Genomic DNA, 23,772 nt, shown 5'->3' on the forward strand with positions numbered 1-23,772 from the left:
TGGTTTCCCTCATATCTTTCTCTCCTAGTTCATCAGGTTTTCTTTACTCTTAGTGTCTTTTGTATTAAAATTATTTTTCAGTTCCCTGTTTCCTCCCGTTTGTGTTCCCAGCAGATCTCCTTAGTTTCCCTGTACCACCTCCTCCCCAGCCCTCAGCCAGCTCCTGTGCCAAATTACTCACACCTGCTATGACTCTTCTCATTTAGGCCATTGTTCCCACTACTACGACTGAAAAAGCTCCGCTTTTTCAGTCACAACTCACCAGTCCAGCTAACAAGCTGGACTGGTGCTGCTCACCACGTTGCCAGTCGTTACCTTTGTTATCCCTCGTGTCTCCTGTTTCATTGTGTTTTGGATTTCCTTGTTTTCCCTGGATTTTGGATTTAGTTTATTTTGTTTATTAAAATAACATCCACATAAAGTACGTCTACTGCCTGCTGTGTTTGTGTCCACCGCCACACCACATCATGACTCAAACCAGATGAAAGAGCCTAGAATGTCCTGTCATCGAACATTACGGGTAACAAGTGATGATCATCTGAGGTAATACATTTTATGAATATTTTAAAAAAATATTTTTTAAAATATAATTTTGGTTAAAAAATAAAGGGGTCAAAATGGAATAAAAATATGCATAATCTATATAGTTTAGTAGAATAATTTCACACAGATTTTCAGTTAATAGGTCACATGACCTAGAAGCTAAGAAAAATACAAAATTTTGACTACAGAAATACCTAAAAAAAAAAAAATATATATATATATATAAAGTGTTAAAATGTAATAGAGGTGAGGGTGCCTCATCTATACAGTCTAGTAGAATAATTTCACACAGATTGAGTTAATGGGACATGATTTGGAAGCTACTGAAGAAAACATGTAATGTTAAATTTATTTAAATTATTGAATATGACTTAAAATTTTAATAGAGGAGAGTGTGCCTCGTGTAATAGCATGAATGACCACTTTTTTGTATCAGTTGGTCACAAGACAAGGCATTTATTTACAGGAGTGTTCGGAAATTGACTGTCCCTATGTGAACCTCCGAGCGCTTCAGGAGGCATCGGTAGAGAATAGCTGGCCGAAATTAGCGTTCATAAATCGGATCAACCTTGAGCTGAACGTCCCTTACTCCACAGAGCGCGAATATCCAGTATCCAACTTGAAAACAACTTCACTGTGGTCGGTAACACAATGAAAACACCGTTGTTCTGACTAGTTTGTTTTGGTCTGTGGACACCAAAAATGGCGCCGAGCGACGTAAACGTCATACGCTGTGAAGTCAGCTCCAAAGCTCTATACAGCCGGAATGAATCAGAGATGATCCCATTGGTGACCACTCTAGCTTGAGGGGATCTATAAAGAGATTGTATCAAATTGACAAACCATCACCAAAGCCAAATTTCTTAAGGACAGAAAAAAGATATTGTCATTCAACCATATCGAAGGTCATTTTGGCATCAAGTGATACGGCTACACTTGGTATCTATTTTTTGTTAGCAATATATATTATGTTAAGTAATCTTCTCAAATCATCAGTGGAAAATCTATTTAGAATAAACCCTGTTTGATCAGGGTTGATCAGGAAGGGTAGATACCTTTCCAATCTTTTTGCTATCATTTTTGTAACTAATTTATAATCTGTATTGAGGAGTGAGATTGGTCTATACGAGAGCATTTTAGAGGATCTTTTCCTTTTTTATAGATGACCGTTATAACAGCTTGAGCAAAGGAGTCTGGAAAACCCCCTTCTCTTCTACCTTGCTTGAGAACATCCATCAAAAGTGGTACTAGAAGGTCTTGGAATTCTTTATAAAACTAGGATGGAAAACCTCACCAAGGGATTTATTTCCCGGAAGTGACTTAATAACATCAAGTAATTCCGATCTAAGAAAGGGTTTGTCTAAGTCAGTGGTCCCCAAAGTGGGTCCTGGAGGGCCGGCATCCTGCATGTGTTAGTTCTCTCCCTGGTGGTAGTAACAACCTTTTCAGCAGGTCAATGTTCTTCGTAGGCCTTCTAATGAGATCTAATGGGATATTTTTGTGCAGCAAAATTGTTGTTCCTCTCGATTTTGAACTAAATGAAGAAAAAAAACTTGTCCCACCCATTCTCTTTTAAGCTTTTAATGCTCCCTCTCAGACAAATGTGTTTTTTGTAAGTAAACAATATCTGGTTTTAATTTTTTCAAGTAAGTATAGACTCCTTTTCTTTTTATAGGGCTATTCATTCCTTTAACATTAAATGTTACCAACTTCAACGGACTTAACATTGGCTATGATAAAAGTCAACCAGCAAATTCCCTGTTTCTCCAAGTAACCAACCAAAGCCAAAATGAACAAATCCTACTCCATCTCGTCTCTCTGATTTTGGTAGGGATCGCAGGGGGGGAGGACAGGGACAAAGGAGGACACAAAAGGATAAGACAATAGATTTAACCTTCACCACTCTTCTCGATTGCCAGCTCAACATCCTGGCAACCAAACATAAACCTAACATACTGACTCGAAGATGCTCGCCTCTCCTTCTTTCTAAACTAACCCTGTAAGCTCTCATAACATTTATAATTGCAAAAACAAACGCTATCGAATTTCCCTTGAAATATACATCTTAGCCATCACACTCCTTGGCCATCCAGATGTATGGGCAATTATACATTGTCATAAAAGATTGGCAAACCAATGAACTCTAAGCAACATTCCAAACTTTCAAAAGATTAAAACATAATTAGCCAGTATACCTTAAATAATGGTATTCACTAACTCCCTAGTATAAAACTAAAATAACATAGAAAAGATCGGTAGCCCGATTACATAAAGCATATGTAATTAGAAGGATCAGGATAGATCACTGTAACACCATTTGTCCAGGAGCCAGCAAGGAGCCGATTCACTGTCTGGAGTAGACCTGACGACAGACACCTTAACCCTCCATTCTGCTCCGGATTCTGACTCGGTGTTAATAGTCAGTGATCACTGGTCGTTGACACCTGTTGCTCCCGTTGTGCCAGGCTGTTGATAAATTTAAAGGCTTCATGTGCGGAGTCGAAAAAGCGGGGTCCTCCGACTTCTGGTTGGACCTTCAAACGTGCCGGATAGATGAGGTAGGAGGGGATGTTTCTTGCTTTAATTGCTAGCAGCTGTTTTCGGCGTCTGGCTAATTCTGGACTCATATCAAGGAAAAAGCTAATTTTCCTGTTGTCGAAGCTGACATTTCCTCTCTTTTTAGTCAAAGCCAAAATCTTCTCACGATCTTGAAATCGCAGGAGACGAACCAAGACGGGTCTCGGGGTGGTACGAGGTGGTTCACCCGGTCTAGGCTCCATAGTCCTGGTTCTGTGTGCTCGTTCAATGTTCACTTCCACCCGCTGAGCTGCTGGGCCGCCAGCTCCCAACAGCTCCGGTATCCAGGTTGTAAAGAATTTCAAAGGGTCCGTTCCCTCAGAGCCTTCTTTTAGTCCCAACACTCAAATATTATTTCTCCTGCTATAATTTTCAAGCTGTTCGATTTTCTTATTTAGGAACTTGTCCCCTTTCAACTGTTTCGTCAGTTGTTTCGGCTCGGATATGGCGTCCTCAGTTTCACTGATTCTTTTCTCAGCCTCTGCTACCCTCGTTAGCACTTTGTCCAACGTAGCTTTCACTCCATTGATGGAAGTCTGGAGCTGTGCTGAGCTCAAGTCAATTTTCTCCGAAAGACTCTTATTTAATTCATGTATTTAATTGAGTACACTTGGAAGTACTCCCCCGAACTGGGTATCTCCCTCTTCATCCGGAGTTGAACCCATGTCCCGAGCCACCATGTCAGTCTCGCTTCAGCTGGAGTTAGCCTTGGCTACCACTTCTTTGCTAGCAACAGATTTTTTGTCCTTATCTTTCTTTTGGTCTTTGTTTCGAAGTTGTGAATCCATTCCACATTTCTTGTATTTTAGACTTTATTTACCCAGTCCACGATTTGGTTTAGCGTTATTCTTTTTATATCATATTAACGGATAATATGATATATCTGTTAATATATATCATATTAACGGATAATATGATATATCTGTTAATATATATCATATTAACGGATATATCCGTTAATATATATCATATTAACGGATATATCAGGTCGGGCACGTCTGCTCAGTTACACTGCATCCGCGGAAGTCTCATGAATCAAAATTGTTGATATAAGAATTGGGCTACGCAGTAAATAGAGTTGATATCTTTAAACCCTAACCCTAAACCCTAACATCTGCAAATCAGATAAAATTCTCATTCTGTATGATACAAATTTTTATATTTAGCTGGTTCACATTCTGACACTGTACATTATTGTAATGTTTGTTGTGAATACATGAATGCCATGCAGGGACATCAGAGTCAGAGTGAAGGAGAAATAGGTGCAGACCAGCAGGTAACAGTAACATATAACAGTAGATATTTTAATTAAATGTTTCTGGCTGAAAATAATAGGAGAAAAAACATTTAGGCTTTTTTTCTTCAGTCTGTGTTTTTCAACCCTTTGAGGGTCATGGTTCATGTTCGGCAAGTTATTGTTACTGAGTTATCAGTTAGATGTAGAAATTATCATTTTCATTTATTTTTGTGGGGCAAACTGTTGCACTGATGTACTGAGTTGTTCAAGAAGAACACAACTTGTTTTTTAGATTTTATATTTGTTGGTCAAACTGCTATACTGAGCTTAACATTGCTGAGTACCATTTTACTATGTTTGTTACTTTAGAAAGAGACAGAATTAGTTCAATTGCCAGTCAACTTATATCAATGCATTTTTGACCAACAATCAAATGTATTTTGACCAATAAAATATATCAGAATCTGCTAGTAAGCTTGCATGTGCTACCAGAGTATGTATCTTGCTAGTTAAAAGGTAAATGATAAATTAAGTGTACAGTCCCAGTGTTTTGTTTATCCATAAATCCGTCCTACCTTTTCGTAGCAGCATAGTAACTGCCACAGTCGTTCTTGTTTTCTACTGTCTGCTGCTGAACAGCGTCACTCTGAAGTGCTCCAAGCAGGAACAAACCATTTCATGCAGGGGGCGGGGGTTCATGGCAAAGATGGATGTGTGTTTTTTGGTCTGGGAGTGGGAACATTACATTTTTACTGGTACAAACAATCTTCGGAAATACAATATGATTAATTTTGTAATTGACAGGGCCCAATTTTTTTAAATTTTATTTCTATGAACAATAAATAAATAAATTGTGGAGGGCCCCCTGTTGGTCAGGGCCCCTAGAATTGTCATCACTTTTCCCTCTATACCGCGCCCCTGGCCCATGCACATTACCACAAGTTAGAAGATCAGGTTTTCAAAAAAATAGAGGGAGAGAGAGAAAAGGCAAGAGTGTTAATTTATAACCTAGTTTATCTCCAAGAGAGGTGAGTAGACGGTGTGAGATTATCAACCATTTAGCATAGTTAGCGTAGCTACAGACTACTTTTTACCTCCATTTCACTAGCATTTAAAGAATTAAGGAAAAAATTACCAAGACATTCATATATTTAACTTCTCCCTTGTACCTTTTACCGCTTAACAACAGATGGGTCAGTCAGCAGTCAGCAGCAGCTCTAACCCACATCCCTCCTGACCTGTTCTCTCTTAAGTGAAATTAAAGCTGCAGTATGTAACTTTTATAAAAGTATATTTATTTCTACATATTTGTTAAAACTGTCATTATGTTGTGACAGTATTGTATGAGAGATAATCTGTGAAAAATCTATTTCCTCTGCTTTCTCCCAGTGCTCTCTAAAAACAACCAGTCAGTGGCAGGAGAGGTTTAGTGCTGTCAATCACAATCTCATATGGCTCATCCTTCTTCCCCCTTGCTCTGTGCTATTCTGCAGGTACCATAGCATGTTGTAAATGCTTAGTCTAGTAAGCATATCTACCAGTAATGGCAGATAAACGATTTTCCTGTAACAATAAGTTGTTTCTCCATCATTAGCACATTTAGCAGTGAGTGAATGAAGTTGATTGACAGCGCTAAGAGCGTCCTACTGGTTCTGATTGGTTGTTTTGGTCAGAACGGTGTATTACTTTAGCTAGCAATAGTAGTTCAGCAAAGAGGTGGAGGAGACTGATTGTTTTCAGATTATATGTCTCATAGACTGCTAGAACATGATGACAGCTTTAACAAATATGGAGAAAACATATTTTTTTATTAAAGTTGCATACTGCAGCTTGAAAAAAAAAGCAACTACATAGCATTTTTTGAGAAGTCTGGATTTTTTCATGTATATTTTGCAGGTTGCCTATGACTGTTGCTCATGGGGAGGCATTTCATTAATCTAAAACCAATAGAAAAAAATTATGCAAACTACTTGCATACTGTATGCATACTGAATTTTACTCTTGCATGTAAAATTCATGAGCAGTAAATATTGTACTAGTTATCAGTAGTGGACCAAAGAAAGCAAGTCAGTTGCAAGCTTTTGAAATTGTGACGGTTTTGATGGGTCACATAGAGTCAAGAAATTGTAACAGCAGCTGCGTGAGGGGGGCCCCAATTTATCTTTTTGGCAGGGGGCCCAATATTCCTGGCAGCGCCCCTGGCATGGGCGCGTCGATGCTACGTCACATACTGTTTGCTCAGCAGATTTCTTATAAATTCATACCTGTGGAAGTTTTGTTTCATGTTTCATTTCATCGAAGATTACGGTAAGCTTTGTTTAATTAATTTTATTCCTGCCCTTCATTAAGCTCCTGTATTACTTCATGTTTTTAGTTTACATGACAGGCAGCTTTGTAAATATATTTATAAATGGCTTTAGTTTGCTCTCTGCAATGTCGTTACTACTGTAAACAAAATTGTTTGACAGGACAAAATACGTTGTTTTGTGGGCTATTTTGTCCCTATACTTTGAAATATTTTAGTGAAATTGAACTCTTTTTTTATTAAACCTTGCTAAATAGATGTTGGTAGCGATGCTATGTGGGATTGAAGCTCAGTAATAAGGGCGTAATATAGCATATCCTATAATTTCAGGTCCACAGTGACCTCCGCAGTTCGGTGGAGACATTGTGGCTGCGCTGCATTTGATTAAGTCTGTCATACAATGTATAAATGCTCAAAAAAGGAGTTGTAGTAATCTGTATTTGTAGATGTCCGTTTCATTTAATTCCACTGAAAACCTGTTTTCCCTGTCTGATACCATTTTATTCTTACAAGGACCATTGTAATTAAAATATTTTTTAAAAAGGTAGGATATTCTAATAAAAGGATTAGTGCACACATCTATAGCTTTTCATTTTAAGATATTCTGATGAAGGAAGTGATATTCTTGTGATTTCATCATGTATATAAATTGTTCCAATGCTAAGCTAAGCATAACTCCGAAGCCTCCACTTCAGTCCCGTCACTCAAATAATGTTATTCAATATATTTAACATTAACACAATCCGCTATAGTTTTCGGTTTGTAAACATGACATTAGCAGTTTTGGGCGCGTAGCACTGATAGACTTGGCAATCTAAGTCTATGTGCTACTGTAGGAAAATCTGACAAGGTAGCACAAATAGTCAGAACACCGGATCGACAGTCATTATGTTTGATCAAATACTCAAGCCATTTTGCTCAAGAGAAAATGGTAAAATAAGTTTTTTGGGGCAGTGTGCCACCTTGAGATGATAAAACATAACACATATATGATATAAAGTGCAGTTAATTTATTACCACAGTTACTTTGAAAAAGTAACTTGATTACTCAATGAAAAATTGAAAAATCCATCCATCAGCTAGGAAATGCACATCTCTATGGAAGCCCATTTCCGCCACTCTGTAAAAAAAAAAAATCTCATTATAATGAGATAGTATCTCATAATTATGAGATACGATCTCATTATTATAGTATCTCATACTTATGAGATACTATCTCATTATAATGAGATAATTTTTTTTTTTTTTTTTTTTTAACAGAGTGGCGGAAATGGGCTTCCATACATCTCTCTTTTACCACCATTGTTTATGTTTGTTTTGCTGGTGTCACACACACTACAAGAGACATAGTTCCCCCCAAGGAAAAAGAAACAATATATGTTTTTACAAAAGAAAAAGACAACTATAGTAACATACACTGACTTGGATACATAACTTTAATTTTATTGGATTGCAAATAGTAATGTGTTACTCGTTAGTGAAACAAGGTGTCAGATTACTTACATTGTAAGTAATCTTATAACTACATTATAAGTAACAAATTATTAAGTAATGTGTTGATGACACCCTTGTTTATGACATTTCTGCTCAAGCTATTTACGGATCTGTCAGGTTATCAATATGTGTCCCCCCCAATGATATACTCGTTACTACGCCCTTGGCCACAGGTACAAAACACCAGAATCAAATGGCTTAATTGCCTCCATATTGTGTAGATAAGTTCTCCAGATTCCTGCTAATGACCTAATTAGGTCATTATTAGGTCATTAGCACCACACGTTATTCAGGTGTGGTGCAGCAGAGGCACATCTAAAAGTTGCAGGACTGTGGTACTAAAGGACTGGAGTTGGACACCTCTGGCTTAGTGAATTCTGATGTATTGTAGCAACCCCTCCTCCTCTTTTATGTTTTCTATTCTCACTTAAAACATGTAATTAGGAAGTGCTGATTCAATTAGTATGGGTGATTTATTATTGTCATCCAACCATGTTTCTGTCAGGAACATAACATCAATATTATGGCCAGTGACAAAGTCATGAACTAATTGTGAAACTTGCTTTTTGGGTGCTCAGCAGAGCAGTAACTCGCAAAAAGTGATTAAATTTCTCACTAAAGTCAAGAAACATCAGTTCAGGTGACAAAATTTCTGTTAAATCTGACAAAATGTGATTACCGGATATGGAAATAAACATGGCTAAATACGACTAAATGTAAATGTGACAGAATGGACATTATAAATAATTACACCCCCCCTCCTTTTCTTTCTTTACTTACTTCTGTTTTTCTATGTTGACTGTGCTCTTAAGCTGCACATCTCTTGCTGAGATGCACTGTACTGCAGTTACAACGGTTCGCCACCAGTGGGCACATAGAGCACAGTGAGCAGCACTCCTGACTCAGCGAGCCAACGGCAATTTAGCGCAGTAACGGCTGGTCAGCATCGCTCTTGTCCTTAACAGGTAAATGTCAATTAGCGCTGCTATTTGTGTTGACAGTCTCTTGTGGGGGGAGTGAGTTGGAGTTGAGTGGCGAGATATATGTGTGGAAGTTTTGAGTGCACAATTCTTAGACTTATATTGTAAATATTTGTTTTTGAGTTGAGCCAACGGCAATTCAGCATAGTAACGGCTGGTCAGCGGAGGCGCTCACTGTTGCTCTGGTTTCTTAATAGTGTTCATCAAAAATAAAAGAACCTGTGAAAAACCAGTGTGCAACATAAATAAACATAACTAAATGTGATAAAATGCACCTAAATGAATAAAAGTGACTAAATGTTAAAAATGGCTAAATGTTAATAAATGTGGCTAAATGTGACTAAACATGAAGTTCTTTACTTATGCAAGACAGTTCCTTTTTGCGACCATGTATCACACCTTTGAGGAGGAGCTCCTTAACCACTGTCTCAGCTTTGGTCTGGTCCATGTCCACCACAGCCACTTTGGCACCAGCCTCACCCAGGGCATGAGCAAAACCCCGGCCAATGCCCTGCCCGCCACCTGTCACATAGGCCACCTTCCCATCCAGACGCATCCGATCCAGGATGAAACGGCCTTTGACACCTCGAAAGACTTCATCGTCCGTAATGTCATCCTAATGGACAAGATCTAACACTCAGCCATACTCAGAGATAACCATACCAAGAGGAAGGTGTCAGCAAGTTTCAACTGTACCTGAGAGAGCAAATGTGCTGAGGTCAGAGAGACACGCCTGATAAGACTGATGCCATCTCTGAGAGGGATGATGACCTTTCAAACACAAAGGGTAACGTTAACATTAAAAGGGATTAGGAATCAAAAACCCAAATGTAGTCAGAGAAGTACCTGCTCTACCCGGGGATCATTCGCAATAAACTGGTTGAAATCTCGGAGAGCCAGGCCGTTGCTATCCGTAGTGTCTTTAAGATAAACCCTTGCTTTGAAGAGTGAGTTATCTACACATATAACCCCTTGCGGTCTCAACAAGTTATTGTCCATAATAAAGTTGTAGTAAGTGATATAATTATTCTTGTCTGCATCAATGAAGACCATGTCGAATTGGTCACCGGTGGCGGCCAGTTCCTGAAAAAAAAAAAAAAGGGACGTGACATAATTACAAAACTTGCAAATGTGCACTAAAATGTCGGCTAATAAGTGACCAGTTACTAACTGACTGGTTATGAAAACAAACTGACACAAACAGTGACAGCAAAAGTAAAGAGGTGAAGAAGTGCAGCGGGTCAATCTGTACCAGGTCACCTTCCAGAACATGTCAAATATTTTTCTTTGTTTTCAAATAAGAAGATTCTTTTGACATATGCAAAACATATGTTTTTTTGTCTCAATGGACTGTCACAGTTTTCTTGCAAACATGCTAATTTCTTTAATTTGACAGCAGTTGTGTGTATAGTCAACCGATAGTGGATGGACCTTTGCCACAGATTGTGCTGAATCTACACACCAGCCACTGTCTCTAGAGTCTAGAGGAAAAAAGCACAAACCACATATGAGGGGTCATTTTATCATATGTACACTGAAGTTGCTTAATTTCCTAGGTTTTGAAATCACGTTTTGCTTTTCTTTGTAAATGTTGACCTTAGGTTTCGGCATCTCTGTGGGATACCTTTGTAGCCTTCTCATGGTATTTATACATTACAGCCATAGAATGTGGACCAAAGACAAACACAACCTCTGAGTTGAATGGTTTTTGAACCCAAACTTGGATGTGATACATCTGACTAAAAACGTGAGATCACAAACGTCTTTGCCAGCACAGAGTTAGTGCATTTTAGTTGATGCAATGCAGTGCCATGTGTATTCACATTAATATATTTGCAACTGCAAATAAATATTATGCAACACATTGCCAATGTGCGTGAACTAATTGCTAGTATGGGAGCTGAAGTACAACATGCACACTGCCAGTCTGTAAATAGGCCTCTGTCAAATGGATGAAAACAAATCAAACTAAATAACAAAAGGTAAATGCAGATGTTAACTAGGGGTGCAATGATATTTCTCAAGTCAGTTGAGTAAGTGAATTTTATATTAAGGTAAGTTGAGTTTTTCCACTTATGTTCTATTCAGGCATTTCATATATACCGTATGGAGAACTTGGTTATCTCCATGTACCAGGGCAGCTTTGCTCTACAAAAATGACACCTGAAGAATGTTGTCATGATTTGTGGTCGATTGTGGTGAGAAAAAACGCTGAGACCCAGGTTGAAGAAGATGAAGATTTAATGTAGAAAACAGCTCAACGGACCAGATGCAAGCAGCTCGGGGGAAACAGACAGGCGACGTGACATTAGGGAGGCTAACAACACTTGACGAGGATCCGACAAGAGAGACAGACAACAGGTGGACTTAAATACACAGGGAGGGTAATCGGGGAATGAGACACACCTGGGAAGCAATCAACAGTGAAGACAGGACAGGGACAGGACTAAACACAGAAAACCTAAAAAAAAATAACTACACAGAAAAAATAGAACACAACATATGTATTCTAATTGCTTAATTGAATTTAATACGTCACCTGGAATTGTGAGGACGTCACACCATCCAGATTAACATGTTCATTTATAGCTAAAGGTTATTAAAGTTAACTATCAATGTCTAAGATAATTTTAGCAAGGACATGCAGTCTAAATAAGACCAGTTCTCTACATATATTCAGGGCTAAATAAGGACATGATCTTAAACCAAAAATAAAAGTATGCCCATGATATTAGAGAAATACACGGCTCACAAAATAAAGGGAACACTTAACAAAACAATGTAACTCAGTCACACCTTTGTAGAATCAATGCCACCAGTTAGATAGTAACACTTATTGTGAATCGATTTCACCTGCTGCTGTGCAAATGGAACAAAAACAGGTGGAAATGAAAGGCAATTCACAAGAGAACTCCTATAAAAGCCTGATTTTGCAGGTGGTAACTACAGATAATTTCTCTCTTCTTATCCTTTCTTATCCTTTCAATGCTGTCACTCATCAAGGGATCATAAGGTGTTTTTTACAGCCCACTGAAGTTGCTGAAGCAGTGCATCTAATCCAAGATGGAACATCAATGTGAGTGGTGGCGAGAAGATTTGCTGTGTCTCTCAGCACAGTGTCTAAAGCCCAAAACATGGATTAAGTAACAGGAGACTGGCCAGTAAAACTAGAGACAAGAACAAGATCCATGCAAAAAACAGCTATGTCTTACCAATAATCAGATACCCTGCAGGAATAATTAGCTGGCCAATGGAAGAGATGAAGGGCAATGGAAGATGGATGTTAAGACTTGGAAGCTACTAACCATGCATGGAGGGTTCCACCCCAAATCCAGCACCCTGAGACCGTACACAAGCCGTAAGGAAGGAGGCAGAGGACTAGTGAGTGTGAGAGCGACTGACCAGGAACATCAGCGAATGTCTCAGACAATGGGGAACAGATGACAATGTGCTGGAGGAACCATCATGGGAGGACAAGCCCCTACATGGGATGTACCACCAATAAATAACTGAAGTGGCTGATAGCAGGAAATCCTATCAATGGCTGAAAAAAGCTGGACTCAAGGACAGCATAGAGGCCCTCATCCTGGCTGCACAGGAACAGGCCCTAAACACCAGAGCAATAGAGGCTCCGGTTTACCACAAGGAGGCCCCTGAGACAGTCCAGCACATAACAGCAGGGTGCAAGATGCTGGCAGGGAAAGCGTACATGGAACGACATAACCAAGTGGCAGGCATAGTGTACAGAAACATCTATGCAGAATATGGACTGGAAGCCCCGAGATCAAAGTGGGGAACACCCCCAAAGGTGGTGGAGAATGACCGAGCTAAGATCCTGTGGGACTTCCAGATCCAGACAGACAAGATGGTAATGGAGAACCAACCAGACATTGTGGTAGATGTAGCAATACCAAGTGATTACAACATCAGGAAAAAGGAGAAACTGGAAATATACCAGGGCCTCAGAGAGAAACTGGAGAAGACCTGGAAGGTGAAGACCACAGTGGTGCCTGTGGTCATCAGGGCCCTCGGTGCAGACACCCCTAAACTGGAGGTTTGGGAGTGACTGCCCACTGTTGGAGCAGTGGCTAAAACAGATCCCAGGAACAACATCAGACATCTCAGTCCAGAAATATGCAGTTCTAGGCGCAGCCAAGATACTGGAGGAACCCTCAAGCTTCCAGGCCTCTGGTAGAGAGAGAGAGACATATACAAAGGTCCATTTTATTCCTGGGAGGCTTACTGGAGAAACGATAATGGGTTTTACTTCCAGCGCCCACCGGAAGTAGCAGTATTTCACTGTAATTTGTAGGGCTTTTTGCTAGTCTATATTTATAATAGAAGTTACGTCTCTCTTTTCAGCTAAAATACAATATTTAGTAAAACTTGTTTACGGACACTACATCTGCTATCAGAGAGCTGCCCAGAACAGAAGATCGTAATTATGAGTTAAGTTTTGTAACGGGAGTTAGCAGCGCTACTAGCAGCTCGTTTTTCTGAAGAACTGACAATAATAAAGAAGAAAAAAGCAGAGAAGCTAGTCAGAGTATAAGCTGCCGTTAAGCACCAACAGTGCTTAGAGAAGTATTCGAGAAATCAGAACTACATAAAATTAGCTTGGTGTGATGTGAATTTTATTTTTTCTTTGAATTTAAAAAAAAATCATAAAGTTCATGATCTGATTCATTATCATTATCTTTGGGTCAGCAACTGGTGTGGAACACCAGTTAAGGGGTTAAATTGATAATTTGTGTTTTTTCATCTCAATCAATTCCACTGTGTCATTAATGTTTTTTAATTAGTTTATTTGAGATGTAGGATGTTATTTTAGTATTCCCTTTAATTTGTGAGTAGTGTATTGCATACACTTTGACACTATAGTAAATCAATACTGCATCTATTAACAGCAGAACTTAAACAAAGAAAAATGAAAGGACCCTAACTGTCTGAAAGAGTCTGAAAGAGAGTCATCCAAGGCTAGTCACACTATTTGCTTCCAAAAGTTCAGTCACAAAGCAAATCCTGCTGTTGACCCTTGCTCTATTTACTTGGTTTGTAGTGTGCAAGATGTTCTCAGTGCTGAGATGGAACATTGATCTCAGTTTGTTCTCAAATATGTCTCTCCAACAAGAAACAATATGGTATTATTCTCTATTGCTTCTCATGATTTCTGAATTGACTGATTTCATACTGCACAAACCAGGTGGGACCTTGCTGATGTGCACAAGCCCACATTGACTACCTGAAGGGAAAAGTAACTGCACCACAAGATTCTGCAGCTAGTAGACCAAATGGTTTCTGTATTACTTTTGGTTTCCTACTTCTTTCACAATATTGTCTTGGTGTGTTATTGGCTCAGATTGGCCTTTAGCTGTTGAACAGCCCCAAATTTGTCACCAAATAACTGGTTCACAGAGTTCGTGATTGATTCAATATCTGCTAAATGCTAAGGTCCACTGGCTGGGAAATAAGGCCAAAACATCATCTATTCACCACCATACATGATAGTTGGAAGGAAAAGCCCGCTGGACGGACCACTTACCCCATTTAACAAACACTCACAGAGCACCTAACTTCAAGTTGTCACCGCAACATGAAGTAGAAAACATATGGAAAACAGATGGATATCAAAAAAAATCCTTAAGTGTGCAAAATTTCAGCATTTTAGGGATATTTGGAATTTAGAAGCATAATAGAAGAAAAATAGACTTGAATTGCATGGACAAAAACAAACATTTTCTTTCAGCCACTGGTCAGTAAAATAATTTTAAGTGTTAAGATGCAGTTAGTCAGCGTGGGCCGCAACACTGTTTATCCCCTCTTCACTGGCATATTGCATTCAGCACAGCTGCAGACCTAGATCTGCATACCTGCGTACCGTATTAACAAAACAAAAACTCCATCATGGACCTCTACATGTTGCAATGCAGGAGGAGGGTGCTTCACATCATGAAAGATTCCACTCATCCTGCACACAGACGGTTCCATCTTCTTCCCTCAGACAGGAGGCTGAGGAGCATCCAGAGCAAGACCAAAAGGCTGAAAATCAGTTTCCTCCCTGCAACCACCAGACTGCTGAACTTCAGCTGAACTTAATTCATTTACACAGTTTGAGAAAGACTGTGTCACACAATAATCCTTCTCGTTGCAGAATGATGGGCTTCAAATTGTTTGGAAAGGTTCTTTAGGTCCAGGTTTATTACCCATGAACAATTGATTCTCTCCTCCCTGGCAATATGTTAATATAGACTTGTTTGCTCTAAAGCAGCCAACTTTCAATACCTCCCCCTTTTTATAAAGGTGGTCAAGTGTCTTGAAGAACACTTGGATGGTACTTCCCATGTTAAGTCATATGGTAAATAGCCTGTACTTGTGTTGCGCTTACCAAGTCCAGAGGACTCCAAAGCGCTTTACACTACATTCAGTCATACACACATCCATGCAGACTTTCACACAGACAGTGGTGAGTATTACATTGTAGGGGCAGTCTGACAGCACTGGCGCCACTGGGCCTTCTGACCACCAGCAGCAAACAAGCCAGGTGAAGTGTCTTGCTCAAGGACACCACTGATTGCGGGACAAACCCCTACCACAATCATCAGATGGTACCAGCAAGGTACTTAACTGTTCTTATCCCATGACCAGTGATAGAAACATTGTTGTGTCCACACATCATAAAAATCTGGACCATAGAGTTATTGGTAACACTTTATTTGAAGGGGGGTGAATAAGACTGTCATGACACTGTCATAAACATGACATAACACATAGCACATGTCATAAACATGAATAAGCCATCGGTAAATTATGACACTTTTAATACAAAATTGACATTATTCAAAATGTCTTTGTTATGACAAATTGACATTAACCAAGAAACCATTACTGTTTAAACTTTACCTTTAATAACATAAAGTTACCTAATTTTTAAAGTGAAATCAGTAATTATTTTATAACAAATTTATATCAGTAATGATTTCTTGGTTAATGTCAAGTTGTCATAAAGACATTTTGAATAATGTCAACTTTGTATTAAAAGTGTCATAATTTACCGAATGACGCTTTATGACAACAGTCATAAATATTCATGAAGGCTTATTCATGAACATGACAGGTGTTATGTCATGTTTATGACAGTGTTATGACAGTCTTATTCACCCCCCTTCAAATAAAGTGTTACCGAGTCATCTGTATGCAGACCAGTGGGACCCCTTTAAGGTATGTGACATATCAATGCCATCCTTCAATGGTAAGATGTAACTTAGGGTGCGTTCACACTGCAGCCTAAAGTGACCCAATTCCGATTTTTTTGATGTACTGCGACCTGTATCTGATCTTTTCATGACAGTCTGAACAACACAGGTCAGATTCTTTTCGAATGCGACCCATATCCGATACGTATCCAATTCAAATGTGACCTAACGTCCAGGCCGCATTCAACCGAACTGAACGTCACTGATACTCAACAAATTCTTCGTCCTGATACATGCAAGTGGGAAGAAAAACAACAACTATGACAGACTATAATGAGGATTAAGTTGTTAATATGCTGTTCCGGTTGGACAACAACTTCAAATATGTAAGCTAAGCTCCACCGTTAGCCTCCATGTTTACTTCCGCAAACACTGAGGAGGTTGGCAGAACACTGAGAACGCTGACGATATTGTGCCCTCTACTGTGCATGCGGGACACTTTCAGGTCGTTTGCCCGTTCAGACTGCAGAACACATACAGGTCGCATATGTGTGGCAGTGTGAATGGCCAAGCAAAAAAATCCGATTTCACAAAAAATCGAAATGGGTCACTTCAGGATGCAGTGTGAACGCAGCCTTAGATCACTCTGACACCAACTGTCTCTCACCTTAAGGGTCTCCATGGCAGATCCAATCTTGACAGTTATCTTTTTACCATGTGGAGACTTTTCAAAGATGGGCTGAGAGAATTCTTTAAGGTACGGTTCTAGCTCACAGGCCACCAGGCAGCCATCTTCTGGAAGCCCCTCTGCCATGGACAGAGCTCCATAACCGGTGAACATCCCAATCTCCAGGACCCTCTTGGCTTGACTCATGTGGATCAGCATCTTAAGGGCCTGACCTGCCAAAAAGCACACCCACTATCATATCATGATGAAACACATAACAGATGAAATGTAATAATAATAAAGGTGCATATAAATGTCCCACCCTCAACATGGCCAGTGATGCACTCCTTTGGAAGCCGGAACTTAGTCTTGCCCTCCTCAAACACTTGGTCCCAGTTGTGAGACATGGTCTTCCTACCAATAAGTACACATGACTGATTTTACATGTTGGGACACTGCTGTGTAAAAATATTCACACCCCTAGGACATTTTAACATTATATCATCTTACAACTACAAATGTCAAAGTATTTTATGCAACAGACAAACACGAAGGAGTGTATCATTTTGAGCTGCATGGAAATATACACATGGTTTTCAGCAAAAAAAAATTGAAAAATGTGCTTTGCATTTGCATCCAGTCCTCTTTAACACCTCTAAACAAAATCCAGACAAATGAGTTCAGAGTGCCCCTAGAAGGTGGTCAAAGCTAAAGACTGGTGGAGCTAAATAATAGGGAAATCCTGAATGAGGTTTTATTAACATAGATGGTCTGAATAGATGAATGCAAGACTTTTCAGATTTTATTTATAAAAACTTTTGTAAACCATGTGTAACCTGGTTGTACTTCTCTTTTGTTATGATTACACAAAATGTCTTTTTTGGGGGGTATTTGTATTGTTTCTTACCTGACTGAAACACCTGTCATTGTTTTAACCTGTTACTTTAAGATCGGAAGCCCCTCCTTTTTATTTCTTCTTCTGTGGTATTGTCTTTAAATTGTTTACGTCCCTTAGACCCTCCCCTTTTGTCATGTTGTCCTGTGGGAGAGGTGTGTGCTGTTTATTTTTCATCTAAATACATCCAGTTTATTTATAGATTTATTAAGTTAATTTTTGTTATGTACTTTTGTGTAGGACTTGGAGGAGGCAGCCTTTAACATGGTTGTTTTCTGTATGTTGTTGTCGTCAGAATAAACCGAGAATCATCCTTTTAAAGACAAACCGTGTCACAGCCTGATCACTCATAAAACCAGCACAACACAGAAAGGATCCGGTTACACATGTACCATTTTGATTGTCTACAATTTAATCTATTTTCATACTGTTGTGCCTTTTCACTTGTTTTTGTCGTTTCACTTTTCTGTTCTATCTTTGTGAAGCACTTTTTTATTTTTTACATGTGACGTGTTCTATGTTACAAAATGTTTTATGTTGGTCTTGAACACTGAATTTATAGATTCACATATTTCCATGTACATACTCAGGGTTTCCCCCAGAAAACTTGCTAAGCCCGGTGGTCGGGGTGCCAAGGCGGTCCACCGTGTTTTTGTATTAAAAGATGTTAAGATGAAAGGAAATTTTAAAATATCACTCGGTAATTATACGTTACGGGAAAACATTGCCAGTGAAACACTACTTAAACTCACAACTAGTCTTAAAAACAACAAAAATACAATTAAAATGAAAATCAATTATTTGCACTTTTGTTTAATCCAAATTAAGTCAGCAGCTACATCAGGCGCCCCAGGCCTTCAGGGGCCCCATAAATGCTAATATTTTAACACAGACCACAGATACATGACTGTAACACTTGTTTATTGAGATGATCAATGCTGCTAAATTTGATTCAATTTACATAAATTGAAAGATTTTAAATTGTTTAACATTTAAATATAAGATTTTAAGGAGCTGGCAAGTTTACTTTGTAAAAGTTTAAAGAACAATATTCATAGTTAGATTGTTTTGTTACCACAGCTCAGTGTTTCTCAGGCCCCCCTGCCCTGCATGTTTTAGGTTCTCCCCTTCTACCACACACCTGGATTGAATCTGTGGGTGATTAACAGGCTTCTGCAGTACTTGATGGTCAGGCAATCATTTGAATCAGCTGTTCTGGAATAGAGGTACATCTAAAACATGCAGAGCAGGGGGGCGTGAGGACTGGAATTGAGAAGCACTGCCCTAGATACAATCTGATGCTGTGAGTTTAATCTTTAAGTTTGAGCTCTGCTTGTTTACAAATAAAAATTAGTAAATTGTAATTATAACTGATTGCTTTTTAGGTTGGTCAATTAAACTACTCCCAACACATCTGTTAGAGTTGCTGATGTTTTTAGGAACAAAAGGGGCCCCGAAATCAAATTCTGCCCCAGGCCTCATACAGCCTTGGACCGGCGCTGCATGATGAGGTAATCTGCTGCACTGCGCAGAGATGCGCAACAAACAGGAGATTTAATTCAATGCTGCTAATGTGGCTTTAGTAGCTCTTTCATTTCGTGTCTGTTGAGTTTTTAATAAGCGTCACAGAAGCTATTCTGGTTGGTCGAGTTTATGGGACGAGTTTCTCAGATCTCAGCCGCACACATTAACTCTGTCTGACTAAGTGGACAAAGCATTTGATACGGTTTCATACATTGTGAAACCGGAAAAATAATACTAAAAATAATAATATAATATAAAATCAGCGTGATGTGTTACAGATAGGTGAGCGTGAAAGCTCCTCACCAGGCTGAACCTGCATGATCAGGTTAGCACTAGTTCATTAACTAACACACCGGCCAACCGGGAACACATAGATAAACTTTATCAGCGCAGGCAGAGCCGGGCGCTGGGCAGCGTGTTGAGATGGAAAAGCCACACAAAATTCTTTGTTCACAAATATAAATCATTCTCACCACTCGTTCAGCGCACCTCTGAAAGCTACAAGTTATTCCTGCAGTTCACATAGAGCTGCGCAACCAGAGCCAACCAGAGCTTGGTGTTTAAAGTCCTACCTTGATCCAAAAAAAAAAACTCTGGAAAGAATCATAATTCCTCACAGGGGTTGATGTAAATCTCCATACAGGTCAACCTGTATGGATATTACAGTTTAAGTGAAAGGAGGCGTGCGGGATCCGCGCTGAGGTAAACTTAATCCATCTACTGCAGCGCGCAAAGCAACGTGCAGAGTCGCCAGCGGTGTGATTGGTCCGGCTTTAAATGCATAAACTATAAACGTATCTTCTATAAACATATCTTTTAGGAATAAATCTGCTCCGCCAGTGAAGCGCTCAGAGCAACAGAGACCCTTGCAATCCGGCTTAAAAAAGAAGAAGAAAAAAATGTATTTATTTTTTTTAATTATTATTTTCCTAAAAACATAAACAAGAAAGGCTTAGCCTGGCGGTGGCGCTAGTAAAGAATGGCGGGCCGCCAGGCCTATAATACACTGGGTGAAACCCTGATACTTGTTTATTAATTAATTAATGTTATTTCTTCAATTCATTTTATATTTCAGTCATATTTAAATTATTTATAATTTAACACGTGTTATGAAATTTGGCACTAATGATTTAATTTATACTTGCTAATCTTTAACACTGAGCTCCTTTAAATCTAGACTAAAAACCCATGTTTAGAGTTGCCTTTGAAGCATAATCGATTAAGAATTTAACAATGGCACTTGACTAAATGCAATGTTTCAATTGTTGATTCTATGCACAAGTTTGTGTTTTTATGATGTAGAGCACTTTGTAATTACTTGTTGCTGAAATTTGCTATGTAAATAAAATTTGATTCATTGATTGAACATGGGAGTAGTTTGTCAACAAATTAACAATTTCTCCTTGGGGACCAATAAAATATAGTTTGATTCTGTTGCCATTAAAATATGCAAACATTTGTGATAATAACATAAAAAACTATGAAAGAGTTTCAGGGGTATGAACGCTTCAACAAGGGACTGTATTTCACACAATAAAACACTTTTATTTTCAGATGATTTAGTGGAGAGAAAAAAAAGCAAAGTCATACTTATACAGCTCCGCCAGAGGTTCGCTCTCTTTGGTGGTAATTTTCTCCAGGTAGTTGTCCAGTCCACTGGCAATGTCGAGAGCCTTCTGCAGGTGGCTTTTCAGTTCCTCTGGAACGGTGGCACATGTTGAAGCTATGCCCTTAGCCTTTATCAACAGATCCACTATGACTTCCACAGGGGTGTCAGGAACTGGGAAAATCACAAGAGCATGTCAATTCAATTCAAAAATACTTTATTGATCCCAAAGAGAAATTAAATATATCAACCACCAGGAAATTACTTCTGCTCCATTCTGTAATTAATTTCTGTAGCCAAGCACAAAGTAGTTTTTATTTGAACTTATTCAATAATAATCAACAAGTGTACATTAAATCAACCACGTAAATATGCCAGATTTAGGCACTAGAGTTAATTGTCATTTATAGTCCTCTGGCAGGTTGATGGTAAAAACAACAACAACAAAAAATCAACATATAGAACATAATTAACATAATTTACAACAATGTACAGAAATTAAATATTATGATGGTTAATGTAAAAAAAAGTCACACCCATGTAGACAAACGCAAAACAAGACATGATTTAAAACATGAATGTTGAAGTTTCAAAAGAAATATAAACATCTATTTAAGTGATAGATAGATAGATAGATAGATAGATAGATAGATAGATAGATAGATAGATAGATAGATAGATAGATTCAACTTTATTGTCATTGCACATGTTCCAAGTACAGGCAACGAAATCTAGTTTACATCCAGAAGTGCTTAAGCGAAGTTATAAATATAAATACCAGGGTGATTAGTGAGTCTAAACACATACTGAGTACAATAACCAAAGATATTAAAATGGAAATATTGCATTTAAAGTGATCAGCCAAGCAACTGCAATAGCATCAATAGTAACTGCTATTGATGTTTTACTCATCGTAAGAAGCTCCCTGGGATGAGACAGAAGGTTTCTACTTGAACACAGCCTGGATTCTCTCTGGACTAGGTAACAAAGTCTGACCACTCTCTCGCTACCTCCTTTAACCACTCTAACCTATCGGTACAAAAAAAATTGAGTAACGAACTTACCTTTGTCAGGCAGCATATTTACCGTTTATGGGCGGGACGTCGGTTTCTGCAGCTGACAACTATGGCGAGTTTACGTGCTGCTGGAGGTCCAGAAGTTTCGGTTAGATCATGCTACCCACAGAGGGGAGGGGGAGTGACAGCTTGTCTCTGTTACCCAACACGTGAACAGCGCCATTATCCAACTCCGCGTGGCACGTGAACCGAGGCGGGGGGACGATGGGAGCGGCTGAATGTAACCAGTTTGTGAGATAGAGCTCCAAAACCTTCAGGAGTCTCACGTGCTTTTGTAACAATTCTGTTGATATTATTTAGGCATATTTGATTAAATATGAAAGCTTAAAGAACAAACACAAACGGTAAAAGAGACATTTGTAGAGACGTTTAAGCTCTCAAATGCATAGAGAACAACAGCTGCCAAAAATTTGGTGCATGTCTTCCCCTTCTATCTCTGCCCTTACTCCTGTCCAGCAACTGTGGACTAAACAACAATATTTCCATAAAGAAAACCTTAAAAACATTAAACATGCAAGTTTTTGTATGTCAGTGATGTGCGGTCAGGGGAGAAAGGTGAGGCAGAGTCTCACCTGTGATCATGGAAGAATAATATATAATAAGATAATTTATATTGGTACTTTAAACCTGTGGTTTGTACAATAAAGTATTTATTTTTCATTTAGCTTAACCAGTTTTGTTCAGGTTTTCCTGAAAAAGCTGAATTTTCACAATTTCACATTCAAATGCTCGGAAGCGCATCTGGTGAGGCAGCAGCGAGCTGAGCCTCACCTTGGATTGCGCAACCTCTAACTGTTGTGGCTGCCATTCGATGAGAGCATGTTCCTCCTCTCTGTTCATTGCCAATAAAATGGTTAAAGACTTTTAATAAATGAACTGATTTTCCAATTATTTAGCTTATTTATATAATGTATAGTGTTTTTGAAGATAAAAACAATGATGAACAAGGTAGCAGCCTCACAATATCAAACTATGTCATACAGAGCTTAATTAAAACCAAAGTTAAGTTTATGAAGAAAAGCTTAAGTCGCATCAAACACCCTCCATGCAGTTATAAAATCATAAAAGTCACAATAAAATTGATAAAAATAACTACTTCTGAAAGCAATGTAAGTTTATTTATATGTGTACTGTATCAAACACTTGGATTTAATTTAAAACATACTAAAATGTCAGTATATTTAATAGTTTATTTTTCAAGTAGGTGTTAAGTGAATTTTAAAAAATTCTATTTTGAGCAGATATTTTAAAATATACACAAAATTTCTTTAAAAGCATATTGTTTCATTGGCACACTTGAGCATACACATTTTGTTGACTTAAAGTATATTTTTATTTAATATATTTCTTAAAAGTGTACTTTGGTACAATTTATTTAAGTGTGTCTAAAGTTATAATGTTCAAAATTGGTACAACCATGCTGTTAGTGTATTTTGTATATATTTATAGGTAGTACACTTAATACTTAGTATACTACAATGTACTTTCACAAATGTGAGTAAATTTGAAATATACTAAAGCAGGGGTCACCAACTATAACTATTAAAACACCAAGCTCTGGTTGGCTCTGGTTGCGCAGCTCTATGTGAACTGCAGGAATAACTTGTAGCTTTCAGAGGTGCGCTGAACGAGCGGTGAGAATGATTTATATTTGTGAACAAAGAATTTTGTGTGG

General features: G+C 38.5%; 1 protein-coding gene and 1 long non-coding RNA gene across 3 annotated transcripts in view; one reads left to right on the top strand and one right to left on the bottom strand.

Moving 5' to 3' along the window:
- The window catches only part of LOC107834179 (uncharacterized), a 17,498-nt gene extending 11,021 nt beyond the window's left edge, over nt 1-6,477 (top strand). Inside the window, exon 3 of the long non-coding RNA XR_001659961.1 lies at nt 6,397-6,477. This is a non-coding gene — a long non-coding RNA (uncharacterized LOC107834179). The remainder of the gene's footprint in view (nt 1-6,396) is intronic.
- LOC103129385 (caffeoyl-CoA O-methyltransferase) overlaps nt 1-22,256 on the bottom strand; it is a 59,513-nt gene extending 37,257 nt beyond the window's left edge. Inside the window, exons 1-7 of one of the 2 annotated variants that reach the window (XM_007540452.2) lie at nt 22,086-22,255; nt 21,006-21,195; nt 17,319-17,410; nt 16,997-17,229; nt 9,983-10,219; nt 9,833-9,907; nt 9,536-9,752 (exon numbers count right to left, since the gene is read on the bottom strand). In XM_007540452.2, the coding sequence (XP_007540514.1) occupies nt 9,536-9,752; nt 9,833-9,907; nt 9,983-10,219; nt 16,997-17,229; nt 17,319-17,410; nt 21,006-21,195; nt 22,086-22,101 (1,060 nt within the window). In that variant the 5' untranslated portion in view covers nt 22,102-22,255. Of the gene's footprint in view, nt 1-9,535; nt 9,753-9,832; nt 9,908-9,982; nt 10,220-16,996; nt 17,230-17,318; nt 17,411-21,005; nt 21,196-22,085 lie in introns of both variants that reach the window. The other variant, XM_016665028.1, reaches the window with a different exon arrangement.
- Between the last annotated feature and the right edge of the window lie 1,516 nt (nt 22,257-23,772).

The sequence above is a fragment of the Poecilia formosa genome, unplaced genomic scaffold, assembly GCF_000485575.1.
Source record: "Poecilia formosa unplaced genomic scaffold, Poecilia_formosa-5.1.2 Scaffold541, whole genome shotgun sequence".
NCBI lineage: Eukaryota > Metazoa > Chordata > Actinopteri > Cyprinodontiformes > Poeciliidae > Poecilia > Poecilia formosa.